At 42.0% G+C, this 23,159-nt stretch overlaps 1 protein-coding gene across 1 annotated transcript in view; it reads left to right on the forward strand.

The window, feature by feature from the left end:
- Nucleotides 1–23,159, forward strand: part of LOC136421197 (uncharacterized) — a 49,973-nt gene that overhangs the window by 12,070 nt on the left and 14,744 nt on the right. Inside the window, exons 2-3 of the mRNA XM_066408377.1 lie at nt 2,565–3,339; nt 7,257–7,371. Of these exons, the coding sequence (XP_066264474.1) occupies nt 2,670–3,339; nt 7,257–7,371 (785 nt within the window). The 5' untranslated portion in view covers nt 2,565–2,669. The remainder of the gene's footprint in view (nt 1–2,564; nt 3,340–7,256; nt 7,372–23,159) is intronic.

Consider the following 23,159-nt stretch of genomic DNA (forward strand, 5'->3'; position numbering starts at 1 on the left):
ACTGTGGATATCAATGTTTTCAATGTTTACGTATGCAAATGAACAGAATTGCAAATCCTGAAAATGTGTGTTCTATTAGTTTTTGAAACTATGCATTTTCTATGGTCGTTTAGTTGTAAATTTGTTGAGTGACGGAAATAAATTACTGGCATGCAGTGCAAAATTGACGTTTTTAGGCCCCCATTCCACTAGACGGCGGTCACTCTGGGATCTCGCTGCGACCTAAATTGGATTTGCGTAACCCTTTATTTCATAATTGGAATATCATACAAAATGTAAAAGTATTACCGAGAAGACAACGAAACACACTAAGTGTAAATAAAATAGTTTTATCTACTTGAAAATTCGTCGGAAATTCGTTATGTGATCTGTAAAATGTTAGGTCTCAGTGTCGTCGCCGCGAGGTCTCTGCCCCAGTGGAATGGGGGTGTCAGCTATAGGGTCTCTCCTGACTTAATGACATGCATTGCGCACGGAATAATTCGGCTGTTCATTAAATTTCCATTAGCACAATTATTCTATTATTACCTGAATATCCAACACGCACTTGAACTTCTACGACCAATTTACCATATTACACAATGTTTGAGTGCAGTTCTTCCGTGTATCGTAAATTATGTTTCTTTTGATACCGGTCTCATTTTGACCGACAATACTTTTGAAAATAATGACAACATTCTGTATACAATGTTTCTGTTCCAATGTTTATTCTGATATTCCATTGAGTGTTTGCTTACTCCTCAGCCGTCTGTCATCAGCTTCTAGGGTTCTATTGGTAATACAAGCAGTGTACGGTGTTTTGACAACAAATTCGCTTTGCTCTTTGTTCTATTTCTTAAGACGATTGCGCTGCGACAACGCTGCGACCTATATAAATTGGCTTTATGTAACCCGTGAGTTCATGATTGAAATATCATGTATAATATAAAAGTATGACTGAAAAGACAACAAAACACACAAAGCGGTGAAAAGAAATTCTGTCAAATCGTTCGCTCGCAGCGAGGTCACCGCCCTGGTGGAAACGTTCCTTTGTGATACAATAGACACAACCTTGGCATTGAATTGGGATATATGATGTATCCTTAATTATTCCTTAATGTTTATTTGTGTATGGCTATGATATTGCTTTGTTATTCTTATCAAGTTACACCAAGGGGTACAGGCCCAACGTGAACAGATAAGCGGATGATGCAATGTTTCTACAACGAACCGACCAATATATGCATTCTAACTATCCATATGTACACGTTCGTGCGAACTTGTTCTATATGCTTACAAAAGTATTTTAAATGTCTGACGTTTTAAATTCATGTATCACGCCATACTCACAATGCAATGTCTGGATCGGCCTTCATTCTTTAAATCATTAATCTTTCTCGATAAAAATAACTCGAATGTTTTATTATGTTGGACAACGCCTTTATTGTCCTAGAAACCTTTGTATTCGCAATCATGTGATCGTTTTGGCACGCGCCCCTGCATTCTAAAATTCGTAGATTATGTTTACAACGTTCCTTTGGATGAAAAAATGCCAGTACGGCAATCTAAGTCATTAAAGCGAAGGCAAAATCCGCATATAAGTCTCGAATCGTCGGATAACCTGTACTTGCTCCTGGATTTTGAAATTCGTAAATTATGTCTACAACGTTGCTTTGGATAAAAAGACAAGTAAGGCAATCTAAGCCATTAAAATGAAGGTAAAATCGATGTTTAGATCATGTGTCCTCGACTAACCTCTACTTGCTTTTGTTCCGTTTTCTTTTATTTGCTCCCGCTGGGGCAAACTTGTATTGTAGCAGTTACATGGGCCTCAAATGCTTTCAGTAAATCGATATGGACATTGTATTCACTGAATAGGTGCGTTTAAAATTGACTTTGGAAATATTGTCAGTTTCACTTAGTCATCTATTTTGTCTTCTTTAAACACCGGTCAGTGTTCTTGCGTCACTTCGTTTTCCGGCTTAGCCCTTAAGAAGAGTTCAGGAGGATACTTAAATCGCTAAGGGTCGCTGCTTCTACCATGGGGAATGTCTAAGAACTCTGTTACTGTAAATACCGTGTCCTTCTGACATCTTAAATCTCCTCCGTAGCTTCAATGGTTGCTCTCTCGGGTCGGGGGGAAACTTGAACCGCCGCCAGGATTGGCATTTTTCGGCGGCGCTAAATCGTGGGTGAAATGCCAGATGTTAAAGAGCTGTGCGACCGGCGGCTCTGTTACAATTGTCGGGGCCCAGACGTGCCTCGCTCGGAAATTCTAACCTGCCCACCCGGTGTATGTAAATACGCCGTATTTATTTTGGTCATTTCCTGCGAAGCGAGTGACCCAAACCTCCATCTATCTTCCTAATGATCTAGCAGACGACTTTTTGCGACATTCTTCAACACACATTCTGTAAAACTTGGTCAAACTTTTTTATCATAAAGATTTACGTTTCGCATAAATACACATGTCGTGAGGATATGTATAGTGTTGGTACGTGTATGTTATGTGTACATTTGAGTAACACGTGACTTGTTTTAGTCTGGCGGGCGATTCGGCTAATTATCATCGTAATCTTTTGCAGGCGATTGGGCCGCCTGGAATGAACCCAGCCATTCAAGGGGAGGACACAGAAGCAGGCCGCACGCCTAGAGTGACTGACGACCTGGCTATTATGTGCTGAAAATACATGAGGGAAAAGGGGCGCCACACAAAGGGAATAACTCTGCATATCGTGCCGGTAGATCGTCGGAGATGCAGCCCCACTGAGACCGAGAGTTCCACCGCGCTGCTTACGGGAGGAGGCGACACATCCCACCGAAGGATCGCCTTGGAGGCTACGATGGAAAGCGGCGTCATGGCCAAGGTGGGCAGGTCGATATTCTACTACAGCGAGCCCGAAATATCGGACGGCTCTCGCGCCAACTCGGCAGAATCGCTATGCTCCGATGACTCGAGTTTATCAGCGAACGAGCCCGTAGCGGGTGTGAGTACCGGCAGCCTTCCCTGTCGAGGCCACCACGGACGGGAGCGGTTCATCGCTGTCCCGGGGCCTGACGGGGTCACCCTCGCACAGCTCACTCACTCAGGCTTTCTCAAAGCCTTCCCACAAAATCCGCTTAACCGCCGAGGCTCCGAGGATATGCTAAGCAAGGATAAAGACTCTGACACAGAATCGTGCAACAGTGGGGTAGCGCCGACTGCTCCCAGCAAACGTACCAGTATTCCAAGGAGGTCGTCAACAGGCTCATACGAGATGTCAACCGCTAGACGAAAACTGGTGGCAGCACGACAAAAACTCGGGAGAAAGGCGACAGGATCCTTCAGAAGCACTGCCGACAAGACATCGCAAAGTGACGGTGAGTTTTTTTTTCATGGCTTTTTTCTCGCGCGGGTTTGTTTTGTTGCGCTCAAGTCCCATGCTGTGCATACAGTAATGGATAGCAAAGGTAGACACATATGCGTGTCAGTAAAACGAGGTTGAATGTATTTCTAATCTCTCTGCCATAAAGATGGGCTTTAATATACGGACAAGGCCTATTGCGTTCGTGGTTTGATGTGTAGGTTTACAGCCCGTCTGTGTTTGTATACAAAGGGATACCCGTTCCGTATCGACACTGCGCCTATTCAATCACTGATTATTATCGACCCAGGCGATCGCCATGTCTGTAGCTAGCAGGATAAAAACAAGCACCCAACCCGGATGTAAGGTTTTCAGCTATCGCTGGAACGGGATTTATTTTTTCTAGGAAACCGAAATCTGCGATCGGGACCGCAGATGGCACAAAAGGATTTAGTCCCGGCACGTGGGGTTATTTGGATTACCAGTAAGTGTGCGAAATTAACATATGAATGGTTTTAATTCCTATGTATGACCACCTTGAGAGAGATTCCCTTGCCCCAGATTCGGGTCATATATTTTCGAGCTTATTAAAGGAAATGTATGACGCATAAGGAATCCGCTTTTTGTTTGTTTCGTAATGAAAACATCAGAAAATATGTAAACGCTTGCTGTCATTGATATTGGTTTGTAAGAATTGACGTACAGAAACCACCTGCCATCTCCCGACCACCCCCTAAGAATGGTACGGTCCGGTCAACTTATCGTCTGAAAAGGGACGCACAAGCACCTGGCGCTCCCCGTGGTTTTCCCGCCCTTTCTTATTCAGTGCATTCAGACGAAAAAATTCGCTGTAACTCGCCTCAACGGGCAGACAAAAACCATGTAAAGCTTGCACCGGGCTTCGGAAATAATCTGTAGTGTTATGTATGAAGGTCTCTGTTGACATATTCAGTCACAACAATGGCGTTGTTGGACGAGGTGACAGGGGCGCGTGCACATTAATAAATAATGTATGCTATCGTCCAATTTTAAATGGCGGTCTCTGTCATAAAATCGTTCAACACTGTATCGAGTCTATCGACAGAAACATCCTTACTTCTTCGCTCTTAATTAGAAAAATAATGATAAAAAGACCAAAATCAAGCAATTTCCCTCTTTTGGAGGACGGAGCTATAAGATAACGGAACCACAATATCGTCCAATTTGTAATATCACTCCATGTCATAAAATCGTTCAACACTGTATCGAGTCTATCGACAGAAACATCCCTATTACTTCTTCGCTTTTAATTAGAAATTTGATCATAGAAGGACCAAGTCATCCTCAAACAATTTCCCTCTTTTGGAGGATAACGGAGCCACAATATCGTCCAAATTTAATGACACTCCGTGCCATAAAATCGTTCAATTCTGTATTGACAGAAACCTCCTCTTAATTAGAAGTACCAAGTCCTCCACAAGTAATTTCCTTCGTTTGAAGGCCGTCCCTCTGAAGTAACGGAACCCAATATGCAGTATCCTTGTCAGTAATGAGCGAGTAACGACGTTACGACCAAACGGACGATGTTATCCGCGCCGAATACAAATTAATTTGGCGCGCACACACTCCGTATAAGCATCAGTCACCAACCATGACTCACTTTGAGTAATAATTACAAACAGTTTTGTTTCCTTTCCCGGCGATTCTGAATCACCTAATTGGTCATCATGAGTGAACTTTTACCTCATTCGGTGTAAAATTCTCGCGTAGTTCAGTTTTGGATAACCCTCTCCGTGGCAACGTCAATGGGAGGTACGTACATTTGCTATAAATTCTTACAAAATTTATGCCTTTCTAAACGATAAAGTTTTCATCTTTTGTCAGTAGTCTACGCTTTAGAAATTTTATTCTAATCTTTTGTCTCGCATGCATGCAAAGAAATTTTGCGTGACAAAAATTCACGCCAAAAATTCTTTAATTTTGCTGATGTTGTCTTAACACTGGAAATGTACATCTACCCGAAAATTTAAGACTCTCCCAACGAAATAGTTGTAATCTTTTGTCACTAGTCTTCGCCTTAGAATTTTTATTGTCATATTACGCACTGTTTGCCTCGCATGCATGCAGAGAAATTCTGCTTAAAAAAGATTTACCCCCAAAACTATTAAATTTTGCTGATTTTGTCTAAACGCTGGAAAAATACATCTACTCGAAAATTTCAGCTTTCCCGAACGATAGATTTGTCATCTTTTGTCACAAATGTACGCTTTAGGATTGTTATTGTCCAATTGCATCTAAAAAATTAGATTTTGCTTACTTTCTCTAAACTCTGGGAAAATACATCTATTCACCCTACAAGGATTTCCACAAACGCTAGATTATCCTTGGTACGGGTGACATTTTCCAGTAAAACGCCCAGGGACGGTGAAATTGATGACAATCACCTCTACAAACCGTCTACCTCCCGAGGGCACCATCTCTTTCGTGTGCGCAGATGATGGAACGATTCAGCTTTGGTCTCTTCGCAAAACGATAAATATCAAAGCCTAACTTGTGGCCTGAAATGAAGGTTATTCCCAAGGTGCTTCCATAAAAGTATGTCTCAGATTTTATCCTTCTGTGCCGTTTGTCTAGCGGGGGCGTTTGGGAGGTCAGGAATCATAGATTTTCATTGCTTTTACGGCCTCATACCGCACAACACGGCGTATACATTTATGACGGTACATGATCTGAATTTTTCACGCAATTCATATCAGTTTCCTTTGGGGAAACGTATCGCAAGGACGCAATTTCCCGCCAGTAATTTCCGTGTTTACTTCTGTTCATCGCGAGGATGCATACATTTAAAGGAAAATTAATTATCTATGCGCAAACGGGAATAAGAGATAATATTCACAGACGTGTGTAGTTTTATAATGCTCACTTGAGACAGTTGCGTAAAATGCGTCAGCGATGTTACTTTAAAGTACTGGTAATTGCTTTTATTGTTCGAATCCTAGGTGGGGATGTAGTTTATGCGCGCACGGGGATGGTTTAAGAGTAGAATACTAACGCAACATTCATCTAATGCATGCTGTGTATGTGCCACATTGATATAAGCTTGTTCACAGATACAGCTGCGCATGCGCAGGTCAAAGGTGTAGGCTACTGAGACACTAATAAGGGCCTTCACCTTTGACCCGCACATGCGCAGTCGGATTCGTGAACGAGCTTATTATTCAACTCATCCACTAACAGCTTCTACTACTAACAAGCATAAAGCATTCCGCCATCTTGTTTCGTCATCATGACGTCACCACCTGTCCTGTCCCATCTTACTCACATCTCATCTTACATGTTCTCCTAGACGACAGCTGTCGCTCCAGTATAAGACGTGGTTGGTAGTCCTATATATGCTTCTTAAATTTCCACCACAATTTTCTTTCAGCATGCAAACTGTATTGTTTGATAACTGATAAAGTGACGCAGTCTGAGGCAAAGTTTTTAGTGAATGCTAACTTTTTTCCCGAGCTTCCCCTTTTAAAACTTCACCTCTCTACCTAACTTATTGTAGTTTGCACGTGGCTTAGCATCACACCATCCTAACTACTTTTTACCATGAGTTCTCTTTACTACATATTTGTACATCATTCTGGTATAGGACTCTATTTGATATTACTTTCTTAACAGACCTGAATTCTAAATGGACACATCTTCTTAAATGAAAAGTTTTGAGTCAACGTTTTGATATGCATGATCCCACCTTTATTTTGACTGATCCAGAACAGCCATTTGTAGCGTAATAACTACATCGCCAAAGTTTCAGCTATTCAGAAAAAATACATCATCATACACTGCTAACTGGACACAGACAAATTGCTTGAAGACTAAGCTTTTTAGTAGACTTTGGTGCGTGCAATGAATTTCTTCAAAATGTAATCATGTCTTTGTTTTTTTTTTCCACACATTTTACAGCCAAACACGGAGACCTGAAGCGATCGCTGAGCCCTCAGCTCGGCAGGTACATCAAGAGTTACCTCCTCCGGCAGGGCAGTCCGAAACACGCGCTACTGAGGGCCAGTCATATACAGTAAGTACACTTACTATCTCTTACTGTCTTTATAAGTATTCTACCCTACTCTCTACCAGACTAACTACATTGGCTATGGGGAGAATATTTGCCAAGGGAGTTTGGCCACCATAGGGTTTCATTTGCAGGCGCAGAGTTAGAAATGTTAACCTTCCCGTGGACTGACTCTCCTGGCCAATTATTCCCCTTTTTGCCAAATTCTACGATCTGTACCCCCGTCGGAAGGCCTGGTGAAAGTTATAGTTGTACCCGCTTACTTAGCAAAGTGGACTTCTTGGATGGCAATTTCCCACAGCTCCAATTACCTCCAAAGTAACACTCTTGGCATGTGAACAGTGGTTATGCTAGCTCTAAGGGATGGCTCTAGCCTTGGTACTGAATATGATATCTTGTAGTCCTTCGTCTTCTTCCTTCATTTGAAGCAAAATTGCTCGCTTCAAATTGACCGAATGGAGTATGTAATAAGTGTCCCTGTTGCACCCAGAGCTACACTCTTGGTATAGAGTACAGTTTATGCTGATGGGGGCCCTAGCCTTGGTCCTGAATGTGAAACCCTGTACACTTTTGTCATCTTATTTTTATTCGAAGCAAAATTGCTCGCTTCAAATTGACAGAATGGACTCGATGATAAGTGTCCATATTGCACCCAGAACGACACTCTTGGTATGGAGTACTGTTTATGCTGATGGGGGCCCTAGCCTTAGTCTTGAATGTGAAATCTTGTACTCTTTTGTCTTCTTCTTGCATTTGAAGCAAAATTGCGCGCTTCAAATCGACCGAATGAACTCTATCATAAGTGTCCACTGACTCCACTTCCTGATACCCCAATTTTTCTGCTGGAGTAATATGCATCGTAGGAATATCTATTCTGATTAATATTAGATACAACGGCGGCGAAAGGTACGCGCTGGGACCCATTTCTACCGCTGTGTCGATGCTGCCAATTACTATGGTAATATTCGGGTTTTCGTATCTCCATAAAAATTGATTTTGAAATTGAATCGACCGAGAGGGGTCAAGCATTGTTTTGATTGTTGTTGTCTCACGGTTGGAGGTCGGGGTGGGGTCTTCAGACAAATATAGGGCAAAATGTATCGATTAGTTTCCTTCATGTGTGGTATCTTATTTCTTATCGATCTTTCTCTTGTATTTTACGTTCCATGTCATCATTTGGTCGATACTTACAGATTTTTAATGAACTTCTTGTCTAGCTGGAGAGTCATGGATAGTTTCTGCTTCTGAATATACCAAATGAAATTGAAGGTGGACTCAAAATAGTTGTAGATTTTATGTATGCACCTTTATCTATTGATCTCGTTCGTGATTTTTAAATTTTTTTGTTATCTTCAATCTTGATCCGATAGAATTTGTTGCCATGACGTCCAGATTGGGCAACCTCAATATATTCTTCTTTATTTTGATTGTGGTGATGTTCTATAGAATTTATTCACATCAATCCAACAGTCCTTTCCACTTCACAATATTTACGGTACTTGATCTGAACATCCGCTTGAGTCGGAATCATGGATGATATGTCATCGGTTGACCCCCCCTCTCCCATGGGGACGAGGGAGAAGCCATGCAAAGATATTACCGTCTCGTTCCCAATTTGATTACATCCGCCAGTTGGCGAAAGTGCGGTTGACAGAACTCTGATAGGCAACGTCGGTCGTAAACGGTGTTTGGAGGGAGGGGGGCAAAATTTACGTTTGCTAAGCCAAAGGTTCTTATGTACCACCAGGGTACCGTAATCTATGTGAATCAGAGCGTGATTTTGATCTATATTCGTGTGGAGAGGATTTGTAGATAAAACTGTGGGATCTGTTTATTATTTAATAAAACACAAGACGATATGATATCCTGACGTACATATTAAATTAAACACTACATAACCAAGTGTATCAAATCTAGCGGGTGTCGAGATTCCTAGCCAAAAATTAATCCCTATTTCATTAAATAACATGTATCATTTATAGATATGAATTTTGTACACATAGATGATGTACTATACATTTCACAACGTACTGCAAAATCAAAATGGCGACCTCTCCCCCATGGTAAATTAAGAATGGCGCCAACGGAAGGACAACTCCCTTTAAACTTTCTGTCTGACACAACGGAACTGATCCCCCCAAAGTCCAATTATTTTTTGGCAACGACTAGTGCCAAGGTTAAACCCAAGGAAACGATTCTATGAGAGATAAGAAAGACAGTTCAAGTGCTGGATAATGGAAGATGTTTAGGTTTGATGACTTGTGACATCGACGCGATGAAAAGTAGATAGGTGCCTAGAATAGAACACGCGTTTGGTTTGAATTATGTCAGATCTAAAATGGTCGAACATGGTTCGGGTTCTGAAAAAAACTGTAAATTTTGGGCCCGGTTTTTATTATTGTAGGCATATCTTGTGCATGAGCTGGGACGTTGCCCAACATTAAACAGCAAACTGCTATGAATCTTTGTCGTCTGAGCGAGCTTGGTGGTTCAGGAACATAAATATCACCGATATACCGGCGGATAGAGCCGCAAATTTATGTTCCAAATCTGATTGCGCGGTGATATAGACTATTACGGCGAGGTAACAGGGCATTGGTTTGCGGGATGAGCTGGAATCATCATAACCGCAAAATCGGCTAGTTTGCCAGGTTCGGCTTTGTTGATTTTAATGTGGACTGAGATAGACTATAAAAGAAATGTGTATTGATATATTCATGACTACCTCATCCCCTACCCCAAACATGCATGGCTTTTGAATTGAAACTTATCGTAACAGTACACTGCACATATGAAGTCAGGATTTGGATTCAAAGGTACCCTCTGATACAGCACTTACACTTAATGGCCACAGTAAGTTCACGGAACCATAAAGTGAGCAGTTAAAGACCTTTCCTTATCCTGCGCAGTATAAGCCATCTCTAAATCAGCTCAACTGGAAAATAACATTTTCGTCTTACGGGACCATCCTCAGCAGAAGATATATGTTACATTTTACCTTAATTACATTTGGCTGAACCGGTGTAGGATCACTCTAGTAGACAGGGTATCCTTAGGGAATTGTCAACGTGCTAAACCTAACCTTTCCTACATACGTGGCTATTAGTCCACTGATTCATTCTGTAAATATGGTAGCTGTTTAACATGGTAAAGAAGAAATCTTTAAAACTATGACTTCTTTTTTGTCCACGTTTTTTTCCGGAGCATTCGTGAAAAATTAGAAAGCAAAATGCAGCAGACGATATGGCGGTATCGTAATTGAGGTCAGTGGACAGTCGTACATAATCGTATGACATATCAAATCACCCTCCAGTGTTCAATCGCCATAAATATTCCAGCAAAACTTAGAAAATTGGTTCACCTCGTTCCCATAGCAACACGCATCCTGGATCAATGGACAAAAGATAGAACCCATCCGGTAAAGGCAACCTAATTGCATATATAATACTTTCAGTAACTATGAATTATTGTGGATAAAAATATAGGTCAATTGATTTTAAAGATAGAAACATTTGTGTTAAAAAATTGATAACCAGAAAGTGAGAAAATGCGGCGTTTGCCCTTGAGAATAGGATATTGATGATGTGCAAATATATCTGCCGTATTTTTATCTGGTGACGTAATATGTACGTTTATCTTGTCATGATGTTTGTCGTCGCTTTGATGTATGTGTGTGTGTGAAGATAAGCAAGGACAAATCAAACATGGCGGGACTACATCGAGATAATAAGATAACGTAGAATCCCGCGAGAGTTGGCGAAAAGGACGATGGGAACAGAAAATTTGGAAATGTCACGAGGGAAAAGTTGAGTGTTTACGTTTCGATTTACAGCATTGACCGTGTTGTTTTTCTAAAGGTAGATTTGAGTTCACACTTAAATCAGAAAGCCGGGTGCGTTTAGGCAAGGAGGTTAATCTTTTTAACCTTCTTGGTTTAGGCCACTTTTTTTCATCCAATCAATATTGTGAGAATAGCAAGTTTGTATGAAAGTTTTTGGACGATCAAAGTTCTGCAAGTCTCAACGTGCACTCCACCCCGCATTTCGGCCAAAGATCTGCGCGAATTCATGCCATACGTTCGTAGTCGAAGTGGGATGGCTGGTAACTGCCTGATCCGAGCACGCTTCACTTTGCACACTTGGAAGATGACCAAGGTTTTGAGTGAACGTCTTGTGGCTTTTTGGCGATCAAAGTTCCTGTAAGTCTCAACATGACTTCGTGCCATACGTTCATATTCAAAGTGGGATGGATTGGGACTCTGGGACCTCTTGTTCTCAACACGCTTTCCTTTCCACACTTGGTAGATCTCACAAGATTTGAAGGAAACTCAGGCAGCTTGGAGCCCTAAATGTGATGAGTAATACCGCGCCTCAGCGTGAGAATACTGCCATCCATCAGTGTTCTACCCGCAAGGCTAGTGTTATCACATTTTCAATTTTTCATACCTTCAATAAAGCCATGGGGTAACACCATGTTTATTCTGATGTAATGCCGAAATCCTTGCAGAAGAAAAGGATTTTCTCAGTGGGTTGAATGTGAAAAGTTTAAAACCTCGGAAATGATGTTTTTAGGAAACACTTGAAGTTACTGACGGAAATGTCCTTAGTTTCCTTATTGTCTTACCCTTTATCAATTTAGTCATCCATCAGTGTGCTACCCGCCAGGCTATTGTTATCAAATTTTCAATTTTTCATACCTTCGATAAAGCCATGGGGTAACACCATGTTTATTCTGATGTAATGCCGAAATCCTCGCAGAAGAAAAAAGGATTTTCTCAGTGGGTTGAATGTGAAAAGTTTAACACTAAAAGTTACTGACATAATTTTCCTTAGTTTCCTTATTGTCTCACCCTTTATTTTCCTTGCTATTTGTACTGATCACTTGTTATACATACCATAAGCAACTTCTGGCAGTCTCTGTAATAGCGGCTCGATCAGCAGCACAGGAAGAAAAAGAAGAAGACATTTTATTCATAATCTCTTTGGTGACGACGAAAACTCCTTTTGACAGTTAGATACGGTCTTATAGGTACCGATAGATCTACTTGAAGATTATCGTATTCAAAGGTATTGCACTATAGTAACATTGAAATCCATTTTATCAGATATTTCCTCAGTTTTTATAAGACCATTTCCCTTCCTTTGGCCCCAGACATTTATGTGGTCGTTAAGATTACTTTCTTGGCCCAATGGTCTGAAAAAAATCCGCTTATCCTACAAGACGGTTCAGGTGGAAGGACTCTCCACAGTTGATAACGTCTTAATGCCCTCTGAAACGACGACCTGTCTTGATTTAAGGTTTAATCTTTCTTCTCCGGTTCCACCTGCGCGCCTCTTGAGTAGACACATGCAGGCTTGTTTTGTCAAAGGGCAAGTGTCGAGCCATTTCAAGCATAGTCGCAAGAGAACGGAGTTGAGAAAGCCAGGCTTGTTTTCAAATCTGAAGAAAACTTCTGTTTGATATTAACATTGACGTCAAACAAGTGCATTTAAAAACTGATTTCTCCCATTCCTAACTCCAATATTTTGTGTCAAAGACCAAGTGTCGAGCCATTTCAAACATGGCTAAAAGAGAAAGGGAAAGACTACAACTTCACCGGGCTTATTTCAAACTCTCATATCAATTCTGTTTGAATCTTAGCGTGAAACAAGTGCGTTTAAAGAACAGATGTCTTCTCCTTCTACCTTCAAAATAAACAAACGCATAGACTGTCGGCGCTGTCTATTAAAGGTAACAACCCCGCCTTAACGGGTTTCTACACACAGATACAAACACGGATCAAAAGATATCCTATGAAAACAAGTGGAGCGGACGGATCTAAGATGGTGGATTCACTAACACAATTGTTTACGTTGTGGGGGTAGATTTGGGTGATAGCAAGCAATATTTATGCCTTTAGAAGCTGTAAATCCTATGATACAGCGGCACTTCGCTGGGCGATTTTAAGCCGAGAGGAGCTGATGCATTCACGAAGGATGTCATCAGTTCAGCTGCTTTCAGCAGACCAATTTCTGTTGCTCTTTGATAGGAGGGCCATTTATGTGCGGGGGCGTTTGGAATAAAAAGAAATAGACATACATACAATGTTCATCTTATTGTATAGCTAACGTTAGCAATATAGCTTTTTTGTAAGGATAACCTGAATGTCAACAATCAGTTTTGTTTTCTTGTATAGTACTTTGGCCCAAACATGTTGCTCTGGAATAGATTCTTAGAGAAAGGTGCCATCTTATTGTACCAGTCCGTCTCTATGTCGTTTATTTCAGTAAAATCAGCAATGGTAACGATATAGACTATGCAGTATTTGTATTTTGTTACCTTCGGCAAGAAGGTTCTGTTTTTGGCAGTTTGTATATTTGTTTGTTTGTGGATGAACAGCTATTTGGTCTGTAGGTTGGTCTTGATGAGACCTGGAAATGAGTAGATTTGGGTCCCCTATTGGCTTGATTTTTGGTCAAGACAGAATGTCTGCCTCCCCTCTGGATTATTGTTGGAACAGCCACAACACATGCCTCCACCCCCTTGGGAAGTACATTGGAACAGCCCTTAGACACTCGAAATCGGGTTAGCTTCGGAAAGATGGACGCCTGTTATTCTGAGGATTGTCGGGAAGGTGACTTAATGCCATCCATCCTACTATCTTCTACCTGAGGCTACAGGAGAAATAAATATGGCGGTCCTTTTTCTTTGATACCGATCGGGTTGAAACGTAGATGGACGGAGTGGAACGGCATGTACATATTGTCCCCTCCTCACTTTATCAGATGGGAGGATATTCTTGAAGCGTTCTATCGTTTCAGAAATCACTCTGTCCAAACATGGGCCATTTGTTCCAAGAGTTAGCTTGTTTTGGAAACAAAGCACTGCGAAAACACAACATACGAGCCTTTGTAAACTGTCTGATATTATTGTTGAGAAGTCCGAATCGGTCTGATACAAAATGCGTACTTTGTTCACTGTCAGCTTTGATCAATATCTTAATCTTTGCTTGAAACACGGTTTTTGTTCAAGATTCTCGATTTGTGAAACCAAGAAAATAATACATATTTGGAAATGTTAGTACGAAATCATCAATATATCTACAATAGCCTATGCATCATTTTCTGTCGTTGGGTTATTGTAAGGTTGTACCCAATTCCAAGCTCATTCTTTCCATGTATTTTATTTCTGTGGTACGGATGCCATTTTTCAGATATACCGGCATTCATTATACACCGCACCTAGAGCGAGATTTACACTTTGTGGTCTCTCCTTATCTGATAACTGCTACTTGACCCGTTTGTGTACGCTCCAAGCCCCCGGCATGCCTTGGATATCGGGGGCACATTCCCTACACGTAGAGACAGGGAACAGTGGAAACAGTAATGTTTGTTATTTCTGGAAGGGCCCTCCCAACAGAGGAAACTGTACGGTACAAACGGGTTGTTATATGCCCGGGCCGATTAGTGTCGTATTCAAGTCGCCTAGCTGCTTGGAATGGGTAGCCTCTACCAGGATCCAGACGTGGCTGGAAAGAGTAGAAATCGGCCAAATAGACAGATGACATGAGTTGGCTGGCCAAAAATACATGGCAAATTGTATATCTATCGGCTGGCCAACTCCTCTGCTATGTTTTCTGTCTATTTGGCCGATTTCTGCTCTTTTCAGCCACGTCTGGAGCCTGGTAGAGGCCATCAAAGAGTAACCATTTTCAACGGGCCAGCTTAGGAGTGTTTAACCGGCGCGGCCCAAGCACTTCCTACTACTTCATCTATCACACTTGAAACTTTTCATCCAAAATCAACATAGCCGCACATGGAACGCAAAGTTAAGATTCTGAATTGCTTTACTCTTTTTGATACAGAGAAGATTAAAACAACTTTACAACGATGAACAAAACTGACCAAGACTTACATAAAATCCACGGAGTTTAAAAAGTTGCATACACGGACAACCTCTCAGACAATGAGTGTCCTTTGTTTGATCCCCTATCTTTCCTGCCGGCCTTTTTAATCTAAGTATGGCCCGGCGACGTAATTTAAAACAATCCCCGTAAAAAATCCCCGACTTGCGCTGATGGACTGGGCGGGCATGAAACACTCCAAGCACCGAAGAAATACCTGGTAGCTCGCGATGATATGGTTACCAGGCTAGGGGGAGGGGGGCGTCATTCTGGACACGTAAATAGGACGTCAATCGTAGCACTGTGAGACCTTATCCTCCATCAGACGATAATGAATCACGTTATAGCCAAGGCTTAAGTTATGACGCTTTGCTAATAGAAAGGATTCTCCATAAACCTTTCAAGGAGGGGGTTAAGACTTGTGCGCTAGGTGACGGCGGAATGGGGTAAAATGTGGGCGGAGTGATATCGCGTGTAAAAACAGTTTTTAGACATAACAGATTAGAGTCTAGTTTCAAAGTTGGCCATTCCCTAAGCCTTCTGTCTCCCTTAATGAAACTGATATTAGGACTATACCAAGGTATTGTTTTCCTTGTATTAAAAGCCTTTAGCACTCTTGTCACGTTTTCTTTTGAGGGGAAAAACGTGCAACCAACACAATTGTTATAGAATGACTTTTACTGTCACAACTAAAAAAAGATACATGTTTAACATACAGATAATTGACCAAACTTGCTTAGGTACAGGTACAGGTACAGGTCCGGACCTGTATGTACCTTAACCACTGCACCCGTACTTGTACCTGAAAATTGTTTAGGTACACAGCGCTATGCCCCCTTCCCCACAGCCCGCCTACCTATTTACGGTACAGTACTTTTAATGAACGAGACGTTCCAAGATGAAACACCGTAAAGCCCTTTTGATCTCTACCCGCCGTTTCAGCGTTCTACTTCAGGTACAGCTGGTAATGAAAATTGGTATTAAACTCAAACGTTAGATGTACGCAAACAGAATTTTGATTCAGAAGAAGGCATATATATAGAGAATTCTCAGTTAAACCTTAACAGAGGAGTAACGTTGTTTTTCGCGACGAATAACCATGGGATTCGAAGGAATATGAAAGATTAAAGTAAAGCACAGCTTTTGTTTTATAGATATCTAGGAATTCATACACTTTATAATGCCGGCGGTCAAAGTTGTATAATTCATAACGCTTCGTGAACTACATAACACTCCGTCTAAAAGCTGTCCATTTCCATTCTCTATCCTGCTTGCTTTATATTCGTATTAGAAAAGAAATTCAATACTACGGCAGACATTTGCTCAGACATTGGAAAAGGTTGGAAATAACTTATTTAAAAACCCCTCAAGGTCGAACAATCTAAGGTCATTGTTCGATCTTTAGCCGAGCGATGTGGAGCGCAGCGAAACGTAAATATTGACCGTGCAGCTTGAAATTCTAGCCTCTACATTTCGTGCCAATCATCAATGAAGACTATTCTTCTTGCTCAGTCTACCCCAGCGAATTCTAGACAGATTTATTTGAGCTTCAGGCGATGTTTTCTGGCCCGTGGACTGCGTTTCTGAATAGATGTAGATAGCGTAGCGCTCCGTAGCGCCATCCATTTTGTCAGAATTGACCTTTAGTGGTTTGACCGTGACCTGATGCTGCGTTCTGAACTAAATGCCAATTTCTCTCTGTCAAAACTTGTTGGATAAGAGAGAGGCAACCAAGGTAAATTCCTTTATCATGTAATACCCCTCTTCTTCATTCCAACATTGGGTGATTTGGAATAAATAGGATTTCTTATCCTGACTGTCAAAACGTCAAGCATATAACCAATACGATGCATTGTGCCGTAATCTTATTATATACGTGGCTTATTTCGGTAACCATTGCTGAGAAATCAAAGCCTTTCCAAGAATCCACCCGCGTTTACAATTGGGCATCATAGAGTTCAATCTGCCTTAAGAACCTTATCTCTATAAGCCCTTACTCGAAGCGCTGCTGTCTGGTATCTGAAAGTATATCTATGCACACTGGAAGACCATAATCTTTTGGAAACTGCAGTCCTAGATGATCGTAGATATCAAGATTTTGCGATTGTAGATACAGTGGTATCCTTTTGGGGCTATTCAAACTAGGGAAGTCCTCTTTATAAGCCCTTACTTAAAACCCTGTCTGGCATCTGAAAGTATATCTATGCACACTGGAAGACCGCAATCTTTTGGAAACTGCCATTCTAGATATCAAGATTTTGCGACTTAAGATCAGCGGTTAAGAATGAGTTCTTTCTTGTCCCTTTGGGGCTATTCAAACTAGGGGAGTCCTTATCGGGGAAGTCGTGATTGTGGGTGGGAATAGAAGTCTCCAAAGTACTTTTATGGCTGCCACTTGTTTCAATTACGTGGTGCCATGGGCTGTCGTGATGAATGGTACCCGGATGAACACTCGTACCCAGGTCATCATAGGGAAGAACCTAGACAACAAGTCTCTTCTGTGTATGATCGCGACCGAGATAAAAGTATGAAAAATGGTGAAAAAAAAGTTTTATATTTTCAGTTAGAAATACGTTTAACAAGTGTTGACTGTTGTAGAAAATATATCTTGTGTCAGTAGCAGTTTAGTAAGCCCTGTAGAATGTTTTGGATTCGCAAAATCCACAAAACGATATACATTATGGAAAGAATATTTGAGAATCCCATGATATCTTGCGATACAAAATGGCGCCAAAGACCCACAAATTTGGACAGAAATTTTCAGTAACGAGGAAATCAAATTCTATGAAATCGAACTTCATGGTTTGACATTCACTTGCCTGGCAATATTCCAATGCCAGTGAACTAGTTCTAAAGCCCCCGTGCATTATGGGAAGGCATGTCGTGAATCCCATAATGCCTTGCGATACAAGATGGCACCAAAGACCTACAAATTAGACCAGAAATTTTCAGTAACGAGGAAATTAACCGATGATGATTATGATGATGAGAATAGAACTTCACGGTTTGACATTCACTTGCCTGGCAATATTCCAATGCCAGTGTCAGTGAACTCGCTCTAACGCCCCCCTCCCCTCCCACCCGTCCTTCATTGTAATGGTCCTCACGCACTGTCACGGTCAAGAACGATAAATCTTCCTGTCGTCCACAAATCCCATCTCATCTTGACCTTTCCCCAACAATCAAGTCTGAGGAAGGACTACTGTAAGCCTAATTTTCTGGGAGTCGGTTCGGGCGCCTTGCCAGCTCGCCGCCTACGGCCGAGGAAAAAGAATGTTGTGTTTCCGGTTACCGACAGACCCTAGTAAAAACCTGCCCACCGCTGGCAAGAGATATAATTTTTTCGATCTGACATATATATGAGTGATGATACAAAACAGAATTCCAATTCGTCTTGGAAATCTTCATTTCACACTCTGTTAATAGCTTAGACTTTGAACAGTTGATATAAAATATGTAGTAAACATTGTACTTCTTTATAATCACACATTAGATGTTGAAAATATCAGTATCCTGGAGCATTTCATCTGTACATTGTTAAACCGTATTTGTTGAATCACTTTGGCCGAAGTGAAAAAAAGAAAAGAAAAGAGAATCCTTACCTACCGACCCTATTTTTCCAAGACTGAATCCAGAAACACAGCATTTTTTTACTGGGTCTAAATCATTGCCTGTGTCGAACATTCACGGGAATCGCGGGTCGAATGATCTACAATCATTATTACAAGGTCAAAATGCAAAATATTCAAACTCATAAGAAGTTCTCTCTATTATTTAAAAGGCGTAAAATTGTAAATTCTATGCAGCTAGATTGATAGAAATCAGCCAATTTTCTGGGAGGGTGGTTCCTACAAAGATGCTCGACTGCGAGAAGTCTACAATGATATCATATTGTAACATTATTATAATGAATATCATAAGAGCAAGGTTTCTTGTGTGACGAGCTTGAAAAGGAAGTGTCTAGAGTCGGAAGATTGTATGACAAAAAGAACTCAAAAGAATGAAATACACCAATCTCAGTTTCCCAAGCCTCGGCCTGGGTGCCATACCCCCTATCTCTATAATATCTATCGCGGTTAGAGTCTAACTCGGGGGGGGGGGGGGATTTCCTTTGGGCATGTTGGCCCTAGAGCCAAAGAATTGGCATGTGCATGCCCTGGAAACAGTCTGGCATACAGACAAGTTTCCAAAGTTCTCTACATTACATGGACCATCATCCCCAGAAGTGCTTGGTCGTAAACTATCTCAGTGATATCTAACATTATCATCTGAAAAATCGTTACGGGGGGGGGGGGGGGGTGCTGTTGTACAATTTCCTTAGGGGCATGTTTAGGGGCCCTAGAGCCGAAGAATTGGCATGTGCATGCCTTGGGAACAGTCTGGCATCCAGGCAAGTTTCCCGAGTTCTACTGTATGACATGGACCATCATCTCCAGAATAGCTTGGTCGTAACTACCTCAGTGATATCTAACGTTATCGTCTGAAAGATCGTTACCATCTCTCGTTCTAGTACCCATGCCTGATTGCAATGGGGTCGTTTCAAATAATCACCGGTTTTCTGAGTTTAACGGCTTGATGGTATCTTTGGAGGTCGTAAGGTTAAAACCGTATGGATTACTGTTGAATAGGATGTAGACAGATCCTCTCAACTTCAATTCCTAGCTTGTCACTCAAAACGGCTCTGTCTTTGTATTCCAGACGTATGTCAAGCTTAAGTCGTTTATTCGTCACAATGCGTGTCCGATTTAAGACACTCTGGGTCACGAAAGGCGATAGAAAAGTTGCTAACGAGTTTTATTTGAAAGACGGCCTACATCCGGGTCACGGGAAAGGTCACAGGGGTCAGTATATCAACTTCCCGTCAGCCTCCACTGTATTTTTACAGGGTCGATTGTAACGATTGCTATCCGGAAAAAGAGGACTCTATGAGAAAGGAATGTCAATGGGAATTTGATTAAAAGGAGAGGAGAGTTTCAAGGACATTTGTTACTGGCAACAAGGTTGTTACAGTGGGAAGGGACCTGGGCATGTTTCCCAGGGCTTTTGCTCCTAGTCTGTGTTATGTGGTATAACCGAACAGATGCTACCATCGCTGTACTAGTCAAAGAGTGTCTAACATATCGCAAAAGTTGTATATTTGGATTGATTCGTAGAAAAGACAGGCGAAACAGGTAAAATACATGGGAAAACTACAGAAATTTTGTAAACATTTTCATGGCTCTGCAAATATGCTAGTTCTGAGTGACTTCTGACAGTTATTCATAAACAAAACGCTGCTTTAGTCCATTACCAAGTGGTTTTAAAAAAATGGAGGTGCAGATATGATAAAATTTACATCAACAACGCACAGTTCCGTTTTGCAAGTATGTACATGTACCATATCCGTGTATGTTAAAAATAAACGATGTCCAGAATTGGTCCCTCTGCCTCAGGCAATGGCGTACCAATCAGTTCAGACAACATCGATATAAACTAGCGGCAGGGGCATTCGGAGGTCCTTCACTTAACTAGATCTGTCTATGATGAAGGACCCTGGACTAAAACAGATCAGCAGATACAATTATATTATAGGTAAAATCCAATTTGTGCTAGCGGGTTACAACGCGCAGAGCCGGGCCGGGGTCGCTGGCAGCTAGCGGTGGGAGCGTGTCCTCTGAGATGTTTTGACTTGGGGTGCCGTAAGAGGTCCCGGTCATCTACCGTGCCCTGTGGAACCCCTACTGAGAGGCTTCCGTTTGTAACTGCTTACTCCACAGGTATGCCTCCTAACGTCGAAATCAATACTAGGGCTGTACGTATGATGTAATGTAGTTCTGGATGTATACCACTCTTTGTCTGGCATCAGCATAATAAGAGTACTGTACTGTTTGGACTCCGTGGAGTCAGCGGTTCGCACCCGGGCCTGGGCACGACTGGAAAAGAGTCGCATCGTCATATCGGAGGGGGACGTAAAGCCGGCGGCCCCGTGTATGAGGGAGCTTTAAATCTCTGCACGTAAAAGAACCCAACACTTAGCAAGAACAGTTGGGGTGACCCGGTGTACTTGGCTGAAATACGCGAGCCGTAGCTATACCGCATCATGCTTCGTCCTCAGTCTGAGGTTCGACAGCTTTACCTTACTTTTACTGTAGGTTTTGTGAACGGCACTCTGACGTTTAGACACATGTGGTCATGCTTAGAGGAAACACCTGACGCGGTAACCCTGACATGAACCCTCTTAAGGGTTCTGGACCCTCTTAAGGGCTCTTGTGACAGTAACAGGTCTACGCTTTCTGCTTTTTTAGCAGGAAAATCTCTCAAGGGTAACCTAACCTTTCATAGCCACCAATCTACAAGATTTTGTTGTTGTTTCGCTATCTAGCTGCAGTGAGCGGTGTTTGTGTTGCATACTTGGGTGTGGCTTGTCGCCATGACAACCAGAAAATGAGACGTCGTACACAGATTCGGACAGTTGGAGTAAGTGATTTTGGTACCGACTACACGGACTCTGCGGAGACCCTGGGAATCGAACCCGGTACCAAGAGTAGCACCAGACAGGTACAGCAAGCCACATATGAATCACCCAAACGAATAGTTCTCCTGAGAATCCCAGACAGTTTGCAGTGCTTATTTATCGATCAGAAGGTCTTCACGGCCCCCCTCCCTCACATAAAAACTTCACCGTTTCCACCGAAGTGAACCTTAAACGTTCCAGTCTTGACGTTCCGTGCCTCAAGACTGTTTTCTTTTGAGAAAACCTTGGCGGGAACTCTCTGATATATGCTCTTCCTAACGCCAAGGGATTTAGCTCAATGTAATGTCTGTAAAATATTTAAAGAAGGGGTCCATCCACGTGCAATAAATTGGTGATTTGTAAAACGTTACCATACAGAGACTGGGTATAGAAGGAGGTATTTCGTTTACCATTTGTCTCTTCATGGCTACAAGGCTTACTTTAGTAGATCAACTTCGAAAATCTTTAGATATGTGATAACATAAGATTGGCATGAAGATACAGGGTTGGAAAGTGATGTGCGAGAGTTGACTACTAATGAGCAGATTATTCGTTTCCCCGTCTGACCGACGAGATGAGGTCTCCATTATCGGGCCCTTCCCCTCTTGGGCCCCGAGTGGAAGTCCTTGAGACTCCGATGGTCCTTAAGGGTCCTTAGGGCTGGTTCAAGACCAATGGTGTGGGAGAGGGGGTGGAGGGAAGTGAATATCCTTACACGGCTGTAGTGTAGATTGAAGAAGGGTGGGAAAATATGACAGAAGAAAGTTGGAAAATGTATGATATCGCTTTTTTTCTTTTCGCCAAAATTTTTTTTCATCAAATCACTATCCATCCATGATATGGGTGCATCCACATTTCCCACAAATCGTCTGATTCTGACGTCACGGTTACACTTGTTCATTTCCCGCCCTTTTCCCTTGACGCCAACTAAGCGAATTCCAGTCTCACACACCCGGCGGTCTGGCCTGACGATTCGCACCATTCCTGGGTGGTGAATAATGTTTCAGTTTTCCACGGGAGATCATTCGGTAAACTCTGGGGACGAGCTTGCGACCACCTACTGGGAACGAGCTCGTGACGAAATTGCAGCACAGTCCAAGTCCAAGACAACTAGCTACACATTCAGAAAAGGAAATTTTCTAGATCATTTCTTTTGTCGTGTTGCTGTACAAACGCTATTCTGTGCATGTTAGCCATCAACAGCTAACCGGTTGACCCCCACTCGGCTGGTAGAGACTAGGTGATGACATCCCTCTGCATATTTGCACCAAGCATTGATGGAGGTTTCTCGCGTTATGTCGTGACATTGCAGTGTCAGTCAACATCCCAATGACTCACTTTTCCCGCCCTACACTTGTTAGACTGGTACACAGAAAATAGGTCACTTCGTTTTTCTGAGAAGGCAGTATCCAGGCTTTC

Source organism: Branchiostoma lanceolatum, chromosome 15 (assembly GCF_035083965.1).
Source record: "Branchiostoma lanceolatum isolate klBraLanc5 chromosome 15, klBraLanc5.hap2, whole genome shotgun sequence".
NCBI lineage: Eukaryota > Metazoa > Chordata > Leptocardii > Amphioxiformes > Branchiostomatidae > Branchiostoma > Branchiostoma lanceolatum.